At 36.0% G+C, this 26,427-nt stretch overlaps 1 protein-coding gene across 1 annotated transcript in view; it reads right to left on the minus strand.

The window, feature by feature from the left end:
• Positions 1-1,780: 1,780 nt before the first annotated feature.
• ENPP3 (ectonucleotide pyrophosphatase/phosphodiesterase 3) overlaps positions 1,781-26,427 on the minus strand; it is a 64,121-nt gene continuing 39,474 nt past the window's right edge. The window contains exons 17-25 of the mRNA XM_004263823.3: positions 24,869-24,956; positions 23,370-23,548; positions 21,627-21,678; positions 19,873-20,027; positions 13,416-13,551; positions 11,046-11,123; positions 10,173-10,305; positions 8,208-8,364; positions 1,781-2,112 (exon numbers count right to left, since the gene is read on the minus strand). Coding sequence (XP_004263871.1) covers positions 1,942-2,112; positions 8,208-8,364; positions 10,173-10,305; positions 11,046-11,123; positions 13,416-13,551; positions 19,873-20,027; positions 21,627-21,678; positions 23,370-23,548; positions 24,869-24,956 — 1,149 coding nt within the window. The 3' untranslated portion in view covers positions 1,781-1,941. The remainder of the gene's footprint in view (positions 2,113-8,207; positions 8,365-10,172; positions 10,306-11,045; positions 11,124-13,415; positions 13,552-19,872; positions 20,028-21,626; positions 21,679-23,369; positions 23,549-24,868; positions 24,957-26,427) is intronic.

The raw sequence follows: 26,427 nt of genomic DNA on the forward strand, positions 1-26,427 counted from the left end.
ACCCGGTCCGGGAAGATCCCACGTGCCGCAGAGCAGCTGGGCCCGTGAGCCATGGCCGCTGAGCCTGCGCGTCCGGAGCCTATGCTCCGCAACGGGAGAGGCCACAACAGTGAGAGGCCCGCGTACCGCAAAAAAAAAAAAAAAAGTAGGCTACATACTGAAAGTTATAAAGTAACGATTGTAAATCCCCTGTAATTCCATGAACTGTTAAATCAGTGGTGTCTTTCCTTAAGAATGATTTTACACATACATATTTCTTTTTAATGGGATAAGATTATACCAAAAAAAACTTACACAATCTCTATGCAAAATATGCAATTTTAATGTTTCTCTGACTGAAATTTTTATTTCTATGTTGAGCACCCATTTGATCTGATATCAAAAACAATTTAGTTGCTTTAAGAGAAACTCAGAAGCAATGAGGACAACCAGAGTTAAACTCAGTTCAAGGTTGTAACCATCCTTCACTTGTCTCCCCCCATAGTGGAGTCTAAATTCCAGGTTATCTTAGCTGGTTTCCAGGCCACAGTGGGGCAGGGGACCACTGATTGGAGGAATTCTGTCTATATACAGGGCATCAACATTTTTGCCACATAGCTGGAAATAGTTTCCAATTTTTGTCTTGTCTTTCAGCTTCTCTGAATTGTACGTTTTAAAACTAACTCTATAAGTAGAGTTAAAAAAAAACCCAATGGCCCTAAGCTAATATTTAAATTACTTGTAATTAATGACCATAATTCCATTGAAGTCCTAATAGAAATAATTTGTTTTTTTGAAGCTCGTGCCACAAGATTTTTTTCTCACCAGCAAAGCCTGTGTCCCCTGTATGAACTGGTCTATATAGATCAGAAATGAATCTGGAACATTGCCAGTCTGCAAATCCAAAAATCTGACCAATGATATTGCCTCCCAAATGAGTACTGGGATCTCTTTGCTTAATAATCACATTTTGAAAAATTAAAGAGATACATATAGAGGGAGTTTTTTAAAAATTTTATGCAACGCCAAAAGTCACAAGATAAAAATTTTATCTTCCTCTGTCTCTTAGTATTAATTCCTGCCTCTCTCCACCCTGGCTTTAGTGTACAAATCAAGGTTGACAAACTTCAGACCATGGGCCAACTCCAGCCCCCCATCTACTTTTGTAAATAAAGTTTTGTTGGACACCAGTTACTCCAATTCCTTTTACATATTATCTATGACTACTTCCTTGGTGTAATGGCAGAGTTAAGTAGTTGCAGCAGAGTCTGTACAGCCTGAAAAATTTTATTATCCAACACTTAAAGAGAAGTTTTGCCAGCCCCTGAAAAATGATAGTATACTATACATGCTATTGTACCACTTCTCTTCATTTAACAATAGTCATACAGTCAATATGTAGATCAACTTCTTTCTTTATAGTAGTGGAATCGCATCCCATTGATTGCTTAAATAAACTCCATAATTTGCTCAACAAGTCTTTTAGGTTACCTTCTGGTCTTCGTAAAAGATGATATTTTCATGCATTTCATGCATATCTGTTGACACCACTTTTACAAATGAAATTACTGAATAAAGGTAATGTGTACTTTTTATTTTAATAAATATTGCCTGATTGCCAAGTATAAAAAGATTCATAACAAAACTGATGTAGAACTGATTCAAAAGGGAGACCTACTTCTCCTACTCTCCCTTCTATTTAGATAATGCTGGGAAGAAAAATATAGCCCAGGATTATAAGTGAGATAATAAATATAATAAGCAAGGAACAACATAGCACAATCTCTGGCAAAAAAAAGTGTAACTTTAAAATAATATATTTTTATTGAAATGAAGAAGAGAAGAGAATAATGAAAATTATACAACATGGCTTTTAGAGGAGTCAAGGAAAAATAGAAAACTTTTACATTCTTCAGCAGAAAAAATCATTTACAGTTTGCCAAAGTTGTTTTATATATTAAGTTAAATAATGGTTTCAAATGTGGGCAAATATGTCTTTAGTTGCAAAATTTCAGAGACAGGCTGGAATTTTTCCTGATAAAAGTCAAGCCCAGTAAGAAGTTCCACATCACGGACCCGGGCAACATGTGCGTTGAATCTTTCTTCAATCCAAAGAGCTTCTGGTTTATTTCCCTGAAAAAGAAAAACAAAAGACTATTTTCCCTGGGGCATGATTTTTCATTAACAGAAAGATCTTTTATAACTTAGAAGTTGTCCTTTTTCCTGGGTTTTTTTGGTTGTTGTTGTTGCTTTTTTTTTTTTTTTTTTTGCGGTACTCGGGCCTCTGACTGTTGTGGCCTCTCCCGTTGCGGAGCACAGGCTCCGGACGCGCAGGCTCAGCGGCCATGGCTCACGGGCCCAGCGCCACCAGGGAAGCCCACAGCCATTTTTATATTTACTTCAGATACAATTTTTTTAAAAAAATGAGACATTAAAGATGAAGTTAAGTCCCCACATTCCTCTACTCAGAGTTAATCGTTATCATGAGTCAGTGTGAATCCAGTTTGTGTTTTTACACTTTTACTGCACATCAGTATACAATATATAGCATTGATTTATGTTTTCAAATTTATAGAAATCATGTAAGTGGCATTCTATAATTACTTTTTCATTCAATATTATGTTTGTAATCTATTCATAGTGAAATATCTAGATCTAGTTAAGTCTTTTGTTTTTAGCTATGATTTGTGGTAGCACAGGTTATTTTTTTCATTGCCACATTGCTAGTATTTTTGGCATTATAAATAATAGTGTCATGATAAATTACCACATGTCTTCTGTGTTCAAGAACATGAGTTTCTAGGATATAGAAATGGAATTGCTGGGTCATAGAGTACATGTAACTTTAACTTCACCAGATATTAAACCTAGCACTCCTCAAAGTGTTTATAGCAATTTATAGTTCCATTGGCAATGGAGGATAATCCCCATTTCCCCACATCCTTACCAAACCATGATGTGAAATAGTGCTTTATCCCTGTTTAAGTGTTATTACCCTGAGTTATATTGAGTATCTTTTCAGATATTTCTTGGCCATTTGACTTTCAATAGGTTTTTAACTACATATAAAAAACAGTATAGTTTAAAATAGTATAATAAATAGTATAGTAAAAAAAAATGTTTTATACTATATATACTGTATATATAAAGGTTAGTGCAATAATTTAGAGCCATGGATTTCTGTGAAATTCCTTATTCTTTATTTATTAATTTCCTGATATTCATATGATATTGCTAAATTTCCAGTTAAATTTTTTAAAAGTAAGAAAGTTTACAAGTTTGTTTAATTAGATGAGTCTGCTTAAATGACTTTCAGTTGACTTCAGCATACTGGTTCACTTGTTTTTTAAATATGCAAGATTAAAATAGGCAGGTACTATTTGAGCCAGAGGAAGTATAAGACAAAACCACTGTTTTGAACCTCTGAAGTATTTCTCCATGTGAGATTCATGAGGTGAGTTATTATTTTTTAAAATATATATGTGATGTACTAATATTAACTCATATTTCTAATGGGAATCCAATTCAGTCTTTTTTTCTTGCTTGCATTATTTCACATTTTAGTAACATTTAATAGTTTTGATGACGTTTTTCATAAAGTTTCCCCCCCATGGCTTTTATAACTCTATTTTCTCCCAGCTTATTTGGTATCCATCTAACTGAATGTTTAGGGAACACCTGACAGTCTTCGCTTTTTTAAAACTGCAATGAAATGATCTTAATGATCTTAAATGAAATGAAATGTACTTAAATGATCTTAAGTACAACATAATTATAACTAGGCAGGGGTGATACTCAAGCTACTCCATATCAGATAGTTCACCAGCACCAACCAATCTGAACAGAAGCCAGCTGTAGACAGCTGCTCTAGCTGTACCACTGCATCCCAAGAGAATAAAAGCCTTGTGTATATCAAGTTTTTATGAGCCATATTTAAATATATGCTTTTAGATATATATATATATATATATATATATAATTTGTTGGTTGATTACATATGTATTAGACCTGTTACATAAATAGAAATATTGTATACCCCTAAAATACAACTCAGTTTGTTAGTTTTTTGAGGCAATACCAGTTTCAGTATTTTTCTCCCCTAACCACCTCCTTAATCTCTTCCTTATTCACTTACAGTCTCGTTATCACTGCCATCACACTAACAAAACCATTTTGTCAAGGATGACCTAACAGTAGAATTTTTGTAAACCTTTCACTTAGCTATTACCCCAAGCTTCTAAAAGTTCCTTCTTTGTCTTCCATAGCTCTGCTTACTTGTTTGATGACACCTTCTGTTTCCTCAGCTGACTTTAGTTTTTTCTATCCTGGAAGAATAGACATTTTCCTCCATCTGATCTTTGGATCTCTTCTCTCTATTTTCTCCCCTTCAGAAATTTTATTTCACTCCCGTGATTTAATACCAAATCTATCTCTATAGTTCTGTTCTCTTCCAAGTTCCATACCTGTATTGTCTACCCCTAATTCTATTTACAGTACAACCGTGTACCCCCAATTGCATTTCCAATATATACTAAGTTACAATAATGATAGTCACTTGGAGTTATGGCAGCGTTCTCATTTATCTGACAGGAATTCAGCCATACAAAGTTGAGGGGAAAAAAAGAAAAAGGAGGAGGAAAGAAATGATGGAAGAACAAAGGAAGACATAAAATATATAAGGAAATAAGAATCTAGTTCCCTACATCAAGTGTGAGGTGGAATTGTGAATCTACCATTTCTACAACTGGTATCTGTTCCCTTAAACATTTTATAGTGCGAGTACCTTCCCCCCACTCAGTGATTAGAATATTTAAAAGTGCAGAATGTTCATACAACATGACGCTTAAAGAAATCTTATTTCATTGGGTGCTTAAAGCACAATGACCTCTTCTAATGCTGGTGGAAATGTTGGCTGAATTGCACTTATTAGGGTACAGCTTGTGTATGTACAGTACTTTGTGGGTGATTTGATTCTGAGTGATTTTATCTGTAAACAATTTCACTTTATGTTGACTTTAGAATGTAATTGCTTAATAAAATGTGATTTCTTTATAATGGCTACCATTTACTTACTATGTATTTAGAATTCTTAGGGGTTTATGTGAAATATCTTATTTAATTTTCAAAACAACATCATGAGGGGGTGATTTTTTTTATACATTTGAAGAAAGTGACACTCAGTTGTTTACCCAAAGAGGCCAAATCAGTAACTGAACCCAGATACCCAACTCCAAAACTCATGCATTTGCATTCTATTCTATACTGCTTCTCACATACCCTCCTAGATATGCAACTAGTTTCTTTTTTATTTATTTATTTTTTTTGTGGCATGTGGGCCTCTCACTGTTGTGGCCTCTCCCACTGCGGAGCACAGGCTCTGGACGCGCAGGCTCAGCGGCCATGGCTCACGGGCCCAGCCGCTCCGCGGCATGTGGGATCTTCCTGGACCGGGGCACGAACTCGTGTCCACTGCATCGGCAGGCGGACTCTCAACCACTGCGCCACCAGGGAAGCCCTCAACTAGTTTCTTAATCGGAAGACCACCAACAGCAAATGTATCCTTCCCAAAACAACTGATTGTCTTATATATTTCCTGGCCAATCACACCTAAATTTTCAGTCACCTTTGGCTCTATCCTCTCTTCCCTCCCTATATCTAATTGACAGTCACATCTTATTAATGTTACAATCTCTCTTATAATTATCGCTTGGTTTAAGTTTGTTTCATACTCATCATATTATGCCTCATTGTTATCTTTATAGATATCATAGTCTGATTACTATACTGCCAATTCCTTAAAATTTTGGAATATGTCCAATTTATTAGTGATCATGTCTTATTCAATAGAGATGATGCCCTGTTAATTTTGAGATCATCTCCACATTGGATGTTCAGGGAAAGCTTCATATCATTTGTACTTTACCTTGAGGTGTAGGTGGAATTTTTAGCAGATGGAAAAGAAGGGCATTCTAGAAGAGACAAGAGCATGAGCAAGCACATGGAGGTAGGGAAAATCAAGGGGTGTTCAAGTAATTTCAAGAACCTCAGTTCGCCTGGAACTTAGGTCTGCAAAGTCAACTGAGGGTAAATGGTGAAGAGCCTTAAGTACAGGCTGGGAGATTTTTGTTTGTTTATTTTTGTAGTTTTATTCAGGGTAGATAGACAATCAAATGGATGAGAAAGGATGTCGTCATGAAAAACTAAATTTTAAGATGAGCAACTTGATAGTGAAATACAGAGGTGAAGGAGAGGAGGACAGGAGACAGTAAAACTACTTAAAATTCATTTTCAAAAGTCCTGATAGAAGACAATAAGGGCCTAGACCAGGGATAGCAAATCATTTCTTCTTTTCACACCCATTCTAACCAATCCAAAATGGCTATCTAGAACCTCTATGATAAAGAACTATTTATTCCTGGTTCAGTGGAAAAGAGCACCACACCCTATCAGTCACCAAAGTCTGCCACTGGAAGAGGAAGTGAAGAATGATGGCTTCCCCTTGTCTCAACTAAATAAACTTCTGACAGGACAAATAGGAAGAGATTCAACTACACAACATCTCCTGATAGCTTCTTGTTTGGAAACTCTTCCTCATTCTAGGACTATGAGTGACCCGCTGCTTAGCCTCTAAACTTTGCCATCCATCTTGAGTCACTGAAAGCAACCATTCAACACTCAAGTTCAAATCCTATCTTCAAGACTCAGCTAGAATGTCGCCTTCCTTACCAGAAAGTATTTTTCTTTTGAAATCCTACTACATTTTATCTGTCCCTCTTTGTGCCACTTACTTTTCTTTCTTTTATTTTACTAGGCTTCTAAGTGATAGACAATGAGCCTTTTCTGCTAGAATTCACGTCTGATTTATCTGTGTATTGCCCATAGCACACAGTATGGTGAAGGCAGTTATGTGTTGAACAGATGAAAGAATAGAGATGAATCCCAACCTGGCTTAGAACCTAAGCTTTAACTTCCATCTCTACTAGCTCATGGGATTTTCCATGTGAACACCCATTTCTACAAACCAGATGTACCTACACTTAATTATCCTACCTACCTGCCAAAACAGTTCTCATTCCTAACTTCCCTCTTTTTTTCCCCCTAATTACCTGCATTTAAAATCTCTGATTCAGCTTTGAGTCTCCCTCTTCCTTTGGTTCTTGCATCCAGCCAGTTGCCAAGTCCCTCCCTTCTTCATTTCCTCCACAGAAGAGTCTTCCTAATCCTTTCAATCTGTTCAAATTCCGCCCATCCTTCAGGGCTCAGCCCTTCTCCCACCTCAATTTATGTAACGTTTATTTGTTATTCCAGCGAAAGTGTTTTGAATTTGAAACACTAAATACTTACAACAGTATTTGACAATGAATCCCAACTTTGTAATGTCTCTTACTTCTAATTTTTAAAATAATTCTTATATGATCGACTGGCCCATTTATGTGTCTGTATCTCATTTATATATCAAAGTTATATATGAACTCCTTGAGGGCAGAGACAATGTATTCTTCCTTGGTGCATTCTAAAAAGCTTCTATCGTGATAGTGTTTACTTAATAGGTATTCAATATATTCGCTGAATGACTTCAGTAAAACCCAATTACCAGAATACATATGTTTTTCTATAAGGAACATATATGAAGTTGAAGTAACTATTTACATATAATTTGCCTTGATCCAAAAGGTTTTGAGGTGGCCTAATACATGATGTTAAAAAAGGAATGTTATTCGAGCTAACTTATTTTGTAAATACATATATGTATATATGTATTTAGGTAAATATATATACACATATATATACATACTATATATATATGTATTTTCAGACCTCATGTTTCAAGTTGATGGAATTTTTGTATTTACATATTCATTTAAGAAACATTAATTTAGTGCCAACTTTGGGACAGAACCTTAAGGTTTGCATTCAGAATAAAAAGCCTAATAAGATACAACCCCTTTCCTTATTAGTGAATGTGAATAAAATATATCTAAATAAAATATATGACATGCATATATAAACACATGTTCATGTAAGCATATACATGTTTAAATTGATATTAATTACATAGAGATCAACAGTCTAAGGAAAAGTTCAAAACTGAGGTCATATTTACTACAACTCTAACCCATGAAACACCTAAAAAATATACTGTAGTCAGAGCCACTTTTATGAAAGCCCAGATGAGCTCTGACTAATCATTTTCTCAGGGCCCAGGGCCTCTCCAGGAGCATACTCACGGGACAGCTCTCCACGTTGGTAGGTCGGTGAGGGATGACAAAGGGTAAGACGTCCAACCACCCAGGGCAGGTGTTGGGGGTTTGGCTCTTATTTTTACAACTGGTCAACACCACGAAGTAGTGTGTTGGGATGGGAACACTGGTGTTGACTACATATCTAAAAACATAATTGAAAAGATTTGATGTTATTATACTTTTGCTTCTGAAGATTAGAAATGTCTTTTTATATTTTTAAAGAAATGTCAAAGTAAAATTATAGTAAAAGAAAGTAAATAAATAGAAAATACAAAATCTTACCACACATTTTTAAACCTTAATGAGTCTGAATCAAGATTATAGAAGTCCAAGCCTGGTCATTTTAACATCATGGGAAAATATTAAAATACAATGAAAAGCAGAGCATGGTATTCTGCCTCCTAGCTTTGTTGACTTGTACATCACAGTGACGTTTCCTAATGGAGTAGGGGCTGGAAATGAAGGAGCTGGGATTTCAACTGTAGCTGCGCACTTCTACTAGTCGTTTGGATGTGTACTAATCCTCTAATAGTCTATGACTTTCTAACTTTCCTCAACTTTAACATGGAGGTTTTCTTATGCTACCAACTTCGCAGCATAGACAGGGACAAATCCATACAACTGATACGACAGTCCTTTAGTCTCAGATAACAAACATGAAAGTGCTTTTAAAAGTTTCAAATGCAAAATAAAGGTAAGCTATTAGTATGAGTCCACTAAAAGGAAAATGAACTGGTATAAGTAGTAATGTATTTCTGTGATTTAGAATCAGAGCTAGACTGTCTGGGTTCTGGCTTTACTACTTAGCGGTGGAACTTAGACAAGTTAGTTAACCTCTCTGTGCCTCAGTTTCCTTTTCTAAATGGGAACTAATGGAATCTAACATGTGGATGTTTTTCAGATTAAATGAAGTATCTGTAAATTCTTAGAAGCATACCTAGCATGGAGTAAATTGCTATCAAATTGTTTGCTAGGATTATTAAATGGTGAAAGACAGGATCAATAAACACTGAAATAAGGACAAGGCAAACAAAATTTAAGGCCACACACTTAGTGATGATGAATGTTATCTTATCAGAAGGTATGAGTAGAAATCATTGCTTTACATAATCTAGGCTTAGGACAATAGTTCAGTACTGTCCAGTTTGATAATAAAGAGAAATCATGGATGACACTTCTAAAACTCTCTATTCCTGTGTGCTGAGTTCAAAAGTAATTCTTAGCAACATGTATGACCAGGTTTAGTCCAAAGATGTACAGTTTAGTAGGACTAGTTTTCTATAGGAAGCCTACACTATCTCCTGGGAGATACTTTTATGAATCATCCACTATCCAAAATATTGGGTAGTATTTTGTTTCTGTTTTTGGCGGTACGCAGGCCTCTCACTGTTGTGGCCTCTCCCGTTGCGGAGCACAGGCTTCGGACGCACAAGCTCAGCGGCCATGGCTCACATGCCTAGCCGCTCTGCGGCATGTGGGATCTTCCTGGATGGGGGCACGAACCCGTGTCCCCTGCATCGGCAGGCAGACTCTCAACCACTGCGCCACCAGGGAAGCCCTGGGCAGTATTTTGAATAGTCACTTCTTGATTTTTTTTTATTTATTGCTGAACTGGTTCTCTGTTTACTGATAGCGCAGTGAGTCTTCCCTACCTCCTTAACCTTGACAAAACCACGTTTTCCCTTTCACATTAGTTTAGAAATTATCCAAATAAAAATTTTTCTAACTATTCCTGGACATTTTTTTCTTTGCCTATTAGTTTAAATCTTTGCCATATAAAAATTTTGCTAAATATTTAGATAGACTAATTGAAAATAGTCAACAATTGCATCTCTATATAAATATGTTATGTAATGTTTCGAATACTGAGCTTTAATTTTAAATATTGAGGTTTCCCCTTACGATACCCTATTGCCAGATCAAAAGTCCATTTTGTTTCAAATTACTTACTCTGTAATTTCATCTGGAGTATCAAAATGACCATCGTAATTATAATCAAATATTGGTCCACTAACCACATTGACTCCATTTCTTTCCATGGCATGTTTTACAAGAAGAACGCTATGGAAGTAATTCCACATTGCTAAAAATAAAAGAATAAAGCGTTAAAAATGTCTGCCTCTATTGAACATGGAAATATTTTCTATTATAAACAGGTACTTTTAAATAGCATCCAATTCTGCTTTAATACTTGTCAGTGGTCATTGAGTAATACTGCAAAATAGTCTATGCAACAAAAATAAACAGCCACACCCATGATAGCTTTTTGTTGCTGATGTAGTTACAGTCTCAAAATTACAGTTAAATATGTCTCCAAATGCCTCCCTAGGGCTGAGCTGCTTTGGGGACTGTATTAAAAAATGGTCAGAACACACATACTGCCTTATTAATTGTGACTCTAGGGACAAACACTTTTCATTTACTTATGGTGAGTATCAGTAAAATTTTATTTTGTGGTTAGCTCTTTACAGTAAAATTAGGATTAAAAAATTATCAAAATTCTAGCAACAAGTCACCCAAAGTTGAAGTAAGTTGAAAAGAATTTACGTTAGACATCCTTCCTGTTTCAATATTTAAAACATTAGAACAGGGACTTCCCTGGAGGTCCAGTTGTTAAGACTCCATGCTTCCATTGCAGGGGGCGCGGGTTCAATCCCTGGTTGGGGAAATAATATCCCACATGCCACAAGGTGCGGCCAAAAAAAAAAAATTAGAACAAAATGACTGATAACAAGAACAAATTGCAGTAAAATATGTGTTTAGTTTAGAAGTTCAAAGAGTCACTTGGGTGTTTTAAAATTAATAATCTAAGTATATACTTACTTTTGAATGCTTCATACATAGGGACCAAATTACTTGTAATTAAAGCATCATATTGACTATCAGAAGTTCTATTGTTTGCTGCAAAACAAATAAATTTTATTAAATCTAGCTATAAGAGAAAGTATGACATTCCACATAATAGGCCCATTAGTATTACACATACTAATGTAAATTTATTAACACACAAAACACAGAGATACAAAGCACATCTCCATTATTGATGATGGAAGTCATCAATAATGCAGGCAGTTTTATGCATTTGATTGATACCTATAGTGGGCTGGTGACCCTCAAGAAGGTAGGTCCACGTCCTAACACCCCATTACCTCTGAATGTGATAGGTAGGAAAGTAGTGTCTTTGCAGATGTAATTAAAAGTTCAAGATGAGATTATCCTGGATTTAGGGTGGGTTCTAAATCCAGTGACTGGTGTCCTACAAGGAGAAGGAGGATTGAGAAGAGGAGAGACTCAGGGGAGAAAGCTATGCGAAGATGGAGGCAGAGATTGGAGCGATGCAACTACAAGCCAAGCAACACCTGGAGCCCCCAGATGCTGGAAGAGGTAAAGAAGGATTCTACCCTAGATTCTCTCTTGCAAAGGGAGCGTGGCCCTGTCAACACCCTGATTTCAGACTTCTGGCCTCTAGAACTTTGAAAGAATAAGCCTCTGTTGTTTTAAGCCACCAAGTTTGTGGGTAACTTGTTACAGCAGTCTCTAGAAAACAAATATAATACCGATAGGAAAGCATCGAATATACATAAAATAATAATGCTATGATAAATAACTCTTCTAAAGTAAAATTTTCTTAAGAAAGTGGGTTTTAACTCAGTGAAGACTGCTGACAGCACCACAAATGGTTGGCTTTGAAGACACATGGACTAGAGGAGTGTGTGCTGAGCCTGTGCGCTCTGGAACCAGACTGCCCGGGTTGGAATCCCAGCTCCACTGCCCGCCAGCTGACCCACTTGGGCAACGCGCTATGTCCCTCTGTACTTCATTTGTCTCATGGCATCTCTCTCACTGAAATATTGTGAGGATTTAAACTACTGCAAGCCTATGAATGTTTATTATAATGTTTTTTATATTTAAACTACCCTTGGCTACCTTAACTAATACTCAAATGAAAGGCCAATGTATGGGAACCAAAAGGCCAGGAGAGGCAAGATTTTTTTGTCTTTTTCTTCAAGATTTCACATGCTACTCACGGTCCTCAGATCCTCTACAAGCCTTTTCTACTTGTTAAACTAAACTTTGAAAGTTGTAAAGTCAATGAACATAACATTACCTTCTTTTCAGGAAACATAAGAATCTGCTTATAATGGAAATGCTAACAATTTGTAATGGAGAGTTAGAAGGTGGTTTCATTCAATCCTTAATATATTTTGAGACAAGCTGATTAGTTTTTCATTTCATTTCCTTGTCAAGACAAACATTTATAAATCAACCAATATCTTAGGGCTTAACAGATACAATTTTATAATGCCAATTTAAAATTTTTTATTAATAAAATGGTGCAACTATTTAAGGTTTATCCTAGGGTTTACATAAATTTGGTGGCGCTCTAATTGTCTCTAGATATTGTAACAAGATATACCAGTTTATTATCCTAATTCTCTGTTAGGAATTTTACATTGATGTGCTACTTGCTTTCACTAGGCCTTTTTTTCCCACTATAAATCTCAGAACCTCTAAATTATAAATCTCTAAATTGACCTCTTTGGTCATGGCTTCCGGAAAAATGGAGCCAAATATCTGGAGAAAACCCATTCTCAGAAGCTGAAATTGTTGAAAATCTCATGAGTAAATCAAGGAAATGACAATCCCTGCTGAACAGAGAAGAGATTTGGGTTTTAAAAAAATCACAATGGCTTTTGCACGTTCCCAAGAGAGAAGCTTCCTGAAAAAATATTTCAAGTTTATTCAGCTGCTTAATCCACATAAAGCTGTTGGATATACAGCCTGAGCGAGAGGCCCCAATTCCAGCCTGATTTGTCTTCACAGGCACAGCGGCATTCTCAATGCAAGCCTTAGCTTGGCCAGTCACCAGAAAAAAAAAAAAAAAAATGTTTTTTAGACGCTTGTGTCCCTCTCCAAAGAATCTTCAGTTTTAAAATTAAACTTAAACCTGCCGAACTCTCTGAACATCTGGGCCAGATTAGAGCTGATGTGTGGTTCCCAGTGCAAAATTTATTAGTCTTTATTATAGCTGTTGCGCTGCTCCAGGCCAGTCCACAATCACTGGAAGCCTCCTGGGCCGCTAGTTTAGCCCAAGCAGGTAGTTTTGGTGGGGAGAATATGTTTAGGGCACATGCCCACATCCAGCTGATGAGGGCTTTCTAAGCTGCTGCTCTAAAAAAGAGTTATACAAACCAGGAGGATAGAGGAAGCCGTGGGCGATATTCTTGTCTGCTAAAGAGAAGGAACAATTTTGGCTCTCAGAAGGAGCAATCCTGACATCAGCCCGCAGACAGTCTGGGACAGTGGGAGGAAGAGCCGATGTGTCTCCCTGCTGAAAGAGAGAAAAGAAAAAAAAAAATGACGCCCACATTGTGGCTCACCCATCGCCTTACTTGGGTTGTAACTTCCCTAGAATGTTTTTCATTTAACCTTTTCTTATTTTGTTAGTGAATCAGGTCTACGCAAGCAATGGAAATGGATGTCTTCAGCAATGTTTTCTTCTGTGGTTCCCTTCTGGTTAGGGACATGGGAAGGGCAAATCAAATACACCTTGGAAAGGAATATTTGCAGGTTAAAACCTGAATTGAGTGCACAGGGATAATGGGAGCTACTGCTAAAAACCCAAATCTATTTCAGGCTCTAACTTTAGGTGGTGATATATACTGTGTTTGCAAATAAAAATTGAAAATAAAATATAAACTATTTTTAAAATACAGATATGACTTAAGGATAATATTCTTCAGTTGAGCAAGAACTTCTAATTAACCTAAGATTAACTCAAAGAAGCTGTAGTTGTATAAATTTACTTATTTGGGGACTTTAATAAATTTGTAGCTATGCTTTATTCATCTTGAAATATAGGAATATATTTTTATAATTTTCTTTGCAACTTTAAAGACTAATACAATAATTTATTTACTAGCAGGCATCTATAAACGCACTGCCTAAGTACTTAAGGTAATACAGTATTACATAATCATATTTTGATGAGCATACAATTATGAGTATGTAAACATTTTGCTATTCATTTAATTTTTTCAGAAATTCTGATTTACATGCCCTCTACTGCCCACAACATATATATTTCTTTAAAAATTATTTTATAATTTATAAAAAAGAAGATTAAATTAAATTAGAATGTTCTTCCTCTAGTCACTATATTGTGCTAAAAGCAATAAGTAGCTATGGTGTCTAAAACATATGTGGTAATTATTTTATAATATGTGCACATATCAAATCATCACATTGTACACATTGTAAACTTATACAATGTTATATGTCAATTATATCTCAATAAAGCTGGGGAAAAATAAATAAATAAAATGTACAAGATCAATTCACAAAGGAAAAGGCAGCATACACTGTGTGCTATATTCATAGGCAGGAGAGCTCCATGATGAGATATAGGACAGGAAGGAGATGAAGATGAGGGGAAACACAAGCAGAGGATGTATGCCTAACATGCTGCAACACTCCAGTTGGAAAACACTATACAGCAGTGGAGTAAATTTCTCAACTTGATTGTACACAAACATTTATCTCTGCTCCCCTCTGAAATCCCATTAAAAGAACAGTAATGATGAAGACACATAAGAGATGATAAGAAATTTTCAGAAACTGGAAGTCAGATAAGCATATGTGTTTACTACTGTCACCTTGACTTGGTAAACCAGTAAACACTGATAACAAAGAGCCTCTGGTTGGGAAAAACTCAAAGAAACTGATTCCTTCTGTAGAACACCAGAAGCGTAGAACTTGGAGTCTCCTAAAGACAGGGGATGTATGTAAAGTTGGAAAGAAGAGGATAGGTTGAAAGTCTGTAAAAGAGGCCAGACAGAAGCTTTATTCACTGGGGAGGTGGATCCAAAGAGACAACCAGACTAAAGGACACAAGGCACCCTGGAAAGCAGGTGAAAGCAATGGAATTAAATTTTAAAATCTATGTACTGAATGGTAAGATTCCCTCCAGTCTCATCACCCCCGTGTATGTTGGTTCACATGAGAAGTGTCCTTTCTTTGAAAAACAAACCAGCCTGAAAAGAAAACTAGATACAATTGGGAGTCCCCAACAAAATGTCTGGCTCTCCTCCTGATTAACCTGTAATGAAGCTTATCAGCTGGCAAGCTCAGCCCTGTAGCTTAGTGCCTCACCCTTAAACTATGAGCTGACAGCCAAGGACCACCAGATATGCATTGGGGTTGGGGAGAGGAACCAAGAAGAAAAAGAGACAATACAGACAGCAGAAGAAAACTCACTTCTCACAGAGATGAGAGTATGTATGTCATCCATAGAGAAAGAGCAGAAAGCATTTAAAAAGGAAAGAGATAACAGAAAGAGCTCTTGGGATTTAAAAATATGACAGCAGAAATAAAATTTTCAATAAGCTCTAGAAAATGAAATTACAGATATTTCTCAAAAAGTGAATTAAAGACAAGAGATGGAAAGAAGAAAGGCAAATATAAACACATTAGAAGTCTAATGTCCTATTAATTTTGAAGAAAAACTGTTTCTAAAATTCTAAAGCTAAGCCCTCAATTAAGCATATAGATAGAATAATAAAAACACTTTGAGATGCACAAAGTCTCAAATATGTATCTTCTCTTCTTCCTTTCTTAGGAAGCTCCTCAGTGATATAGTCACCAAAACAAGGAGTAGACCAAGAAATATGAAGATATTAGTATTAGATGCAGTGTATCCACTCCCACCATTTATTTCATTCTCCTTCTGGTGCAGATACTAGAAAGCTAAAAACATTTGTTTATATTCCTTCAAAAACATACAGTGAACAATTCTGAATGACAAGGTTTCTTCACTTAGTGTAAAGGGACACATAGAGACGATGCAAAGTGGGAGAACTAGGGAGATTGACAGCCGACCCAGTCAGCCCTATAGACACCCAGAATATTGTGAGTTGATGTTTCCTACCACACACCTTACCATTTTACTTCAAGAAATATATAATATATGAATGCAGCCATTGATGCATTTTCCACAATATTAGGAAAGTGAAATGCCTATATTCAATAGTTAAAATCATAAAAATCTTAAGGAGGGAAGTTTATTGTAATTTTAATTTGCCTGCAGCTATGGAAGTTGTGCTCTAACAATTCAGTTGGGCAAAATGTTTACTATTTTCTCAAAGTGGCATAGACTTTGGGTTGGGAGAAAAGGACCAGGATGTATTTAGTCAGAAAGTACTAAAAAAAAGTTACACGTTTTCTGCTAACTGAAAATCTTAGATGTGTTTCTTATATATCAAACTTGAACCCCCAAATATAAATACATCAAGACTGGGAAAGACAGGATATGGCCTACTTTATAAAGGTGAGATCATGCAGTAGGCAGCTCTCTAGAAGGATGGAGGGGAGGTATAGTCACATCATTTCTGAATCTTGGGCTCTTGAGAAAAGGCATAGTGAACTACCACCTTACTACCCCACCACTCCCCTACAGACACACACACACACACACACACACACACACACACACACACACACACACACACACACTCACAAATAGTTTCATCTTTCCATCTGTTCAGAGTTCCTTAGAGTTTTTTAAGCCAGGGGATAGAAAGTCAGGAAAACAATAAATAGAATTCAGACACTCAGATGAAATCTGAACCCTAGCTCTCAAAATTCTTCAAGGGAAGTAGATGATAAGCACAGACAGGAAAGTGAGATACTTTCATTTCTAGTCTGGTATGGAGACAAAATAGAACTTAAACAAGAGATAAAACTATTTTTATTGAAGTTATATAGACTCTCCTTATCTGTAGACTGAATGTCAAAGCTAAAACATATTTATTTGAAGATTGGATAATTGTGATCTTGCCTTATGGTAAGGATAATTATACACGTTTAAATTATTTTTCTGGTTGTGATTTTTTTTCTATAGGGAAAAATATTTCTTATAGTGCAAAAAACAAAAACAAACCTTTTGCAATACACAATAATGTCCCTAGTTTTTAAAGACTCACAAAACACATTTGGGTCATAATTTACAATATCAGTGCTAACAAGCTTTAGAAACAAAAAAGACTTTGTAAAAATTTAGTTATGGGAGATTTTTCAAAGTGTACTAGATTTTCTTCTCTGAAAAAGCCCTTCAACTTCATATTCAATTTCTGAATTAGATATGCTAAATAATTGTAATTCTTGCTATTATTTTTAATTTTCCACCTAACAACATAAAAAACAATTCTCATCTTCCTACTGAGGAGGGCCAGAAGCTAAACCCTTATACAGTCTGATCAACCTTAATGGTTTTGAAGCAATTGCTGTAGGACCGTGATTTCAAATCACAGCTACTTCCCCCAAACTCTTCTGAGATAATAACAACAACAACAGTTAGAAAACCCACCAAAACCACAGAAAAACAAAAGTTCCATAAAACTTAAAGACACAAGCCAATTGGATCCATGCTCCAAAAAGTGCTTATGTAAAGTCTGATTTTTCAGACACAGAGATGATTTATAACATTTCTATGTGAATCTCAAAACATCCTTGTATGTAATTTTCTTGAACCACGACATACTAACAGAGCAATTTCTGAATTAGAAAGCAGAAAATTGTTAGAATTCCATCCTCTCACATGGAAGGAGAAATACACAAGTAGTTCTGTGGGATCCTGAAAGGACAGGAACTTTGGGTAACAAAGAAGCTAGTTTTAAAACAATAACAAAAAAAGAATTGTACTAAACTCTTAGTCTGAGACCACTTGAAATCTCTCTGCCTTTGGTTTCCGTTAAAGCTCATATAAATTCAGGAATGCAAGACAGCAGGGGAAAGTATTAAACACATAAACATTCCCCTTAACTCCACATAATCCCTGGTACCTGGACTTTTCAAAATAGAGAATTGAATAATAAAACTGGCCTTGAATATACTGCCCCTCTCAAAATCAAAAACAAAATAGAAATTATTTTAAGGAATAAATAACTTCATATTATTGTTTCATAGTACGCTTCATAGCATGTTGAAGAAAATCACAGACAACTGAACACTGTGCATATTAAGAAAGTGATGTTGCCATTAACCATACATATGAACTCAGGTAACTTTGTAAAATATTTGCTCACGTTGGAAAACAACATTAGTGCTCTCCTACCACTGACCACAATTAAACCATTGTCAGCGGGAGAGTTGACTTTCAGAACACATAAAGCCATAATTAGTAGTGGCAAAATATGCTTATTCCAGAAATCTTGAATTGGAACAAGAAGAGTAAATAAACTGGATACAACCAATCATTTCCTTTCCATAAAAAGAGATGGAAGATCTGTACCCTTAACAAGAACAGTAATAGGTAGGGGTTTGTCATCAGAATCTTTGTATATAAAATACTAAGATTTTTCTCTACAAAAACAGCTTCCTGATTATTTATTTACCCTTCTGGTTGGAAGTACTGCTTCATCTTTAGTTCTTTAAAAATAATGGTTGGGATTAATTTATCTGATGCATTCACTCAATAACCATTTACTGGGCAGCGGTACTGTGCCGGGGAATATGTTAAATAAAACCATTCCTGCCATGAAGGAGTGTTTGGGCTGATTTTTGGCAGATTTTGATTTTTGCTTTAATTTACATTTCCCTGATTGCTAATAAGTTTCATATCCTTTGGTTCATATCCTTTGCCCATTTATTAACTAAGATGCTTGCCATTCTCTTGTTTATTGGTAGAAATTTACTAGCCATTCCGGATCCTAATTAGTATTCTGTATACTCATCACTTGTTTCTTACGTGCAGTGCAAATATATTGTCCCAGCCATAAGTTCATTTTTTTGGTCACACATTAATGTTAATGTAGTAAATTAATCAGTTTCCTCTATGTAATTTTTGTTTTTGTTGTTGTTCTGTGTGCTAAGAAATCCTTCTCTATCCTGAGGTCATAAAAATATACACAAAGGAAAATATGGATTTGCTGTTCACATTTAGGTCTATAAATTCACCATCAGTTTAATTTTGTATGTGGTGTGAAGTAGGGATCTAATATTTCTTTTTCTTACGGTAGCCAATTGTCCCGGTGACATTAATTGAAAAGGAGTTTGCCAGATAGTGAAAGAGGTAAGAGGATTTAAACAATTGGATTCTCAACCTCAATCTGCAGAGACCTGTAACATAGGACACCTATACATGTAAGTCTAGTCTGGCTTCTTAGAGTACTAGATCCTTTAGGGAAGGATTACCTCTTATTCACATTGTGTTTACTGTACCTACCATGGTACACAGCAGATAGTATAATATTTTAAAGTAATCAAATAAATAACAAAACCCTTTATAACTTAGTTACCATCACCTTTTAGGTGCACCCACCATATACTTGGGAAATACCAATGAAATGTGTGCCTCTGTACTTCCTGTTGCTTCTCTTTGAAATCTTCTTTTCTACCTGCCATACTAATTAACCAATTGGCCTGTAAACACTCTGCTTTCTCCAGGCAAAACACAATGTATTCCTCTTTTGCACCCATGTAGCACCTACAAGTACCTGTAAGTAAAACCTGGGACGTTGTCTTATGAATACAAGCCACAGGTCCATTGAGCTCCCTTTGGGATCTCTACTGCAAATCAAAATTCAACTTTTAGTATAGTAAAGAACTACAATTTCTTTCCAGCCTATGTGAATCAATGGACACAGGAACTTACCGGTTTAGGGATTGTATATGAACTCCAAAGGGGCATCCTGCTAGTTTTGTCAAATCCACTGACATATTCCCTGTGATAAAGAAGACAGAGTTCCTTGTTCTTCTGTATAACCCTGGGCCTTCCAAATGGCAAATTTAGTTTCTCTGTTGTTTTTACTAAAATAAAAATAATATAAAATAAAAATGTTGGTGAAAATTAGCAAATGTTTCTATGTATAGTAACTACCCATCTCTGATGGATTATTATTTTCCAGGTACTCTGATAACTATTTTACATATGTAACCTCTTTTAAGTCTTACAACAACCCTATGAGGTAGGTGTTATTATTCCATTCTATAATTATAAAACTAAGGCTTAGATAAATTACTTAGCTAAACAGCTAACAGTTCACAAGACATATCCGAAGAGATAAAACTTTAAAATCAAAAGCACATACTTTATAACAAAGATGACTTACTTTCGTAATTGTCCTAGGAAAGAAATTGGAATTTTATTAAAAGTATGCCTACTGTATTTATTCATTTTTAATTATCTGCCATTAGTCTAAATTCCACCAATTACTGATGGTTAAAAAATGTGCAGGGTATTCATGCCATGGAATAACACTCAGTAGATTATAAGAAGATTGTCAAAACAGCCAACGTATTTACTGAACTGTTACTGTGTGCCAGGCACCATTCTAAGTACACACGTATGTTAACTCATTTAGTCTTCATAACAACTCTAAAAGTAGGTATTTCCATTTTACAATGACGAAACAGGCCTAGAGAGCTCAATACAAGAATACTTGAAAGATAACAGGTTGATTGTAGTTAATAACACAGTATTGCACATTTGAAAGTCACTAAGAGAGTAAATCTTAAAAATCCTCATCACAAGAAAAAAAAAGTTTTTATAACTATGTATGGGGACAGATGTTAACTAGACTTATTGTGGTGGTCATTTTGCAATATATACAAATATTGAATCATTATATTGTACACTTGAAACTAATAAAATGTTATACGTCAATTATACTTCAGTTAAAAAATTTTTAAAGTAAAAAATAAAAGGGATAACAGGTAATAATCATATTGCTCCAGGGCAGACACTGTTCTACATTCTTTCCATGGGTTAGCTCTTTTTTTTAATTTTTATTTTATGTCAGAGCATAGTTGATTAACAATGTTGTGTTAGTTTCAGGTGTGCAGCAAAGCGATTCAGTTATACATATATTCATGCATTTATTCTTTTTCAAATTCTTTTCCCATTTAGGTTATTACAGAATATTGAGTAGCATTCCCTGTGCTATACAGTAGGTTCTCGTTGGTTATCTATTTTAAATATAGCAGTGTGTACATGTCAAGGATTAACTCTTTCAATCTTTTCAACTACGTGAGGTGAGTACCATTATTATGGAAGAGACTGAGGCACAGAGAGGTTAAGTAATTTGGCCCAGGTTACACAGAGGGGAAGAAGTAGACATAGGACTTAAACCCAGGCAGTTTGTCTCTTCACATCTAAAAAAGTGAATAGGGAACTGTAGTCAACGCACCACCATTTCAAGGAATTGTTGAGTGCTTGAGACCATCATAACTATTCCATGCTGCTACTGTTGTTATTAGACCTGGGGCATTTTTCCCTCTTATATATTGGCAAGAAAATCTTTATGTTCAAAAGAACCTGTAAGCTTATTTTGGAGAACCTCCAAAAGGCAATATGGCATTCTGTTAGGTCTAAACATCGAAGACTTAACGTGCTTTCTATTGACCTACTTTCAGCTTGGGTGAGATTTAGCATTTGATTCACGCGGTCAAGGTCAGCAGTCTGCAAGATAACGTGGGAGATGGGGAGAAAGTGAATCATAGTAACAACACATGTTTTAAAAGGTGATCAAGATTATTTCTGCAGTAGTCACATGAATGTTTTACTACAGAACAAAAAAGCCAGACTAACTTGAGTTTAAATTCCAGTTCTGCCACTACCTCAGAAATATAGAGACATTGCTACTCCCAGGAATACACTTTTTGTGTGGGAGTCTGCAAAGATGTAATTGATAATGGGGCAGATCATTCTGACCGTAGCTGGAATCAATTACTAAGCTGGGATGACAACATCCCAGGGTTTCTCAAGCTTTTATACACACACACACACACACACACACACACACACGAAACTCCCTTGAGAGTCTTGCTAAAATGTACATTCTGATTCAGTGTGAGCCCAAGCTCAGGGGGGCCTGAGATTCTGCATCTCCAATGAGCTTGCAAGTGATGCAGATGCTGATCCTGGGACCACACTGAGCAGGAAGGGACCTTCCTTACAAAGAAGAACTTGGGGTTTGCAGTCACATAGACCGAGCTTCTGTGACACTGGACAATTTACCTAACTTTTCGGAGCCCTCTTTATCTCTAAAGTGGGGAAGAAAACACCCATTTTATAATATTTATTATTATTACTTTAAATAGTGGTTCCATTGAGGTTATCTGGAGCAGTAGGAAACCCACACATTTACTCTGATTTTCAGGATGGATTTGATTTTTACTGGGAAGTTTGGACTTTTGCCCCTTTAAATCTTTTTTGGATGGTAATTTACTTATGCATTTATTTCTGTGATATGATGTTCTTTTGAGGATCAGAGAATGGAAAGCCTTCCCTGACCCCTGGCTCTAAGAAACAATTCTTACCTGAGGCAGCTGGTGTTTATTTAGCTTTACAGCCACCCTCGGGACTTGGCATCAAATGCACCTCGACATTAGCTTTAGCTTGATGGAGTCCCGATAGTGGGCTCCAATTCCATTCCGATATCCCAGCCCCACCCATGTGCTTTAATTCTCACAGCGGGGCTTGGTCCTTGCATTCTGAGCTCCTGTTCTGATTGCTTGCCTTTGGGAGACCCCTCTTAGCACTGGAATCTCACCTGGTTGAGAGTCTCCTGGGATCTGAAATCCTGCTGCTGAACTCAGCTGGGCATCTGATCCACTAAAAAGACCTTCCCAATGCTGACTGTCTGTCGGGCAGCCTCCAAGCGTCCTCTCATCAAAGGGTTCTTCACTACTACCCAGAAGAATACCTCCCACTTTAAATGCTAGGCTTCCTGCTGAGCAGACTCCGCAGCACCTACCCTAGTGGGTGTGTCAGATGCCAGATCTCAGTCCCTGCCCCCGCGGGCTATTTCTGCTCTGAAATAACCGAGTATGACCATCTGATTCTTAAGCTGTAAGAAAGATGGTTTATGAGGGAAATCAAAGAGAGCCCCAGGATTCCACTGTTTTGAACGATTATGGACAGTTAGCTCACCGTGGATTAACAATTGCCAAGTAGTGCTTTCCAGCTTACAAAACATATTCACATACTTAATCTTACAATGTACCTCTCGTTTCCAGGTAAGGTTCAGAGAAACCACATATTCTCTTAGTAAATATCTGAGCTAGAACACAAACCTGGTTGTTAGCTACTCTGGTTATAGATGAGTTTGCCCCTTTACATTCTTATGGATACATGAAGTTATTACTTACACTTTGTAGCTCCGGGCATGAACATCCTAGAGTATCTGTGGGTGATGGAACAGTAAAGCCACAAACAGAAAACTTTGACACTTCTTCTGCATGAGATGGTTCATAAAAAGGCACCTTCAGAAGATAGTTTAAACTACCATGGGTACCATTGTTTGGTGCTGGTTGAATGTGTAGAAGATCTGTTTGAAAATTAAATTCAAAGTAGTTTTAAATTAGAAGGCAACAACATCTATGCAGAAGATGGGAGAAAACAAACACTTAGTGTTCACTTCCTTTAATAAATTCTGCTACATACACCATTCAGTTTAGCAGCTTCCCCCTCCCCTCCCAATTTCCATACCTAGTCTTTCTAGAAAATAGGAACAGTTGCTATAAATGAGCCACAGGAATGTTTATGAACTGTTTCTGTTCCTCCGGAGAAAAGCATCTCTGCTTAAATGATCACTTTGTGCCTTAAGTATATCATGGTTTTCTAGCATAAAAAAGCGACACTTTTAGTAAAAACAAGTTTAAAGAACTTAAATAATTTACAATCTTACTTGTAGTATATTTATTTAATTATAGGAAAATACTCTAAGTACAGATACATTTAAAATATTAAACTAGTGAATTTTGCTTAAAATTTAGAGAACTTTTTATAGTTTTTCCTATAAAAACAGAACATACAAATATTGCACAAACATAACCTTGTAAGTCCCTGCTGAGGACTACCAAAGAGATCTCTCCTAGAACTGCAATCTTAACTAGTTCTTTTTAAACCTTTCCTGGAAAGGGCCAGTAGCCCTGACCATAAACTCAGGCTTGGGAACAAAGAATTTAAGTTAATGCTACAACACATTATTTTTAAATGGATACTCTTTGGTCTCTAAGTTACATTCAATTACCACAGGCCAGTGGCAAGATGAAGAGTGACAACTGTGAGTGTACTTATGTTCCCAAATTCCTGTAGCTAAAGGTGAAATTACAACTCAATTCATTGCCTTGCCTAGCTAAATGATGTGTGGTCTGAGGTAAGCACATAGGCAGGAGGGTAGGTTAGATTCCCCAAAACTCTAATTCTTTACTGTTTTTTAACATTGAGTGTAATGTGTCGATCCAAATAGGACTTTTTTACAATCCTTTTATTCCAGAAGCTTTCTCTCTGTAATTACAAGAAAATACTTCTATTTTTTTGCTGTGTTTTCCCTGCTCTGAAAAGTTGGAAGTGTAATTTTATTTATCTAAGTTCTATTAAATTAAATTTTCATGTAGTAACTAACAGAAAAGTTGGTCTCCCAGGGTCTAATGTTTATCATTACTAAAACAAAACAAAATGAAAAGAACTCACATTGACCGCTAAATAATTCTGAATAGTAAATAGTTCTACCTCATCTTTTCTACTTTCCGTCTCCTTAGGACAGAGCATCTACTTCTGGGATTCAACTTATCACCAGCTTCAAAATTCATATTTTTAAAACTCAATTCATATATGATTGTTGAAGTTATATAGGTATACTTACCGCACATTAGGTTATAGATTTCAATATTGTCAAATGGCTCAACTTCAGTCTGCTGTTTAAAACTGGGTCCATGTGCCAGAAAGATAGCCTAGGCAGTAATAGTCCACCTGTTACTAGATGCCATGTAATCTCAAAAACAGATGTTGGAAGAGACACAATTTTCTTTTTCTAACAGCTCTTCTATTTGTATCTTAAGCCTCTTTAAGAATTCCTTTCCAGATTTTTTTTTAACAGTATGTTTTTTTTATTATTGAAGTACATTTGCTGTACAATATTATAGGTTACAGGTGTGCAATATAGTGATTCACAATTTTTAAATGCTCCATTTATAGTTATCGTAAAATATTGGCTGCTTTCCAGCTTTGAAAATGATTTTTGCAACGTTTCCACCTGAGATGTTGTACCAAGTCCAATCAAATATAATCCATACTGTGTTTACTTCTAAATCCACCTGCTTCCATAGCACCTCCTATGTCAACAGACTAGGAGAATACAAGCAACACTGGACAACCGATGCCTGCACAATTCTACAACATCTGGACAACAGAAATTAGACATTCATCATACAACATCATATATTCTTTTTATACTCCTTTCTTATCATTGTTCACATATGTTACTACTACATGACAAAAAATGTTGACATTTCTAAGTATTAAATATTTTTGCACAACTTATACTTGCTCACTGATTTCTCAAAGACATCTCCTATTTACTTTTAGGATGAAGAGACCTAAATATTTTTATTTAGGTTTAAATAATTAAAGGTAACCTTATATTATTTATAACAGATCTAATTTGTTTTAGATTCTAAATATCTAGAAGAACAGTATCAAACACGGATAGGCAATTCTCTTCAGGCTACAGGAATATAAATATACACATATATATTTTCCCAAGATAATCAGCAAAGAATTGGAGGCATAGGTTTTTCTTGCAGTAATTAACTCAATTATCAAATAGTACCCTAATTAATAGAGAAGGCAGAAACTTCTCAAGTATTTACAAAGAGATATAATTCATCATGACAATGTTAAGAGGCAGTATATTCATATAGAGCCTAACACATTTTTCTTTCTTTGGAAAGGGGCGTGTGTGTGTGTGTGTGTGTGTGTGTGTGTGTGACAAATGGAACTAGATAAGACAATCAGGTTGCAAAATCATGAAGCTTTACTGAGGGGGGAATATTGGCTACACTTTACTCATGGGCTCTTTCAAATAGTTTCCTCCCTGGGCTCCAAGGACAACACACTTTCCTGGTTTTCTTCTTCCCTCACTGGCTCTACTCCCAGGTCTCTTTGCTAGTAACTCTTTGTCTCCCAATCTCTTCAAGGAAAAGTGCTTAAGGCTCAGTACTTGCTCTTCTTCTCCACCTACACTCAATCCCTGAGAATGTTATCTAGTCACATATCTTCGAAATAATTTATATACCCAAAACTCAATTTTTCTATCCCTTTAGGTAGACTCTCTAATTGCCTATATGTAACATCTCCACTTGCATGCCTAATAAATACCTTGAATTTAACATATCAAACTAACTCTCCCTCTTTCCTCTCCAA

The sequence above is a fragment of the Orcinus orca genome, chromosome 12 (assembly GCF_937001465.1).
Source record: "Orcinus orca chromosome 12, mOrcOrc1.1, whole genome shotgun sequence".
Lineage (NCBI taxonomy): Eukaryota > Metazoa > Chordata > Mammalia > Artiodactyla > Delphinidae > Orcinus > Orcinus orca.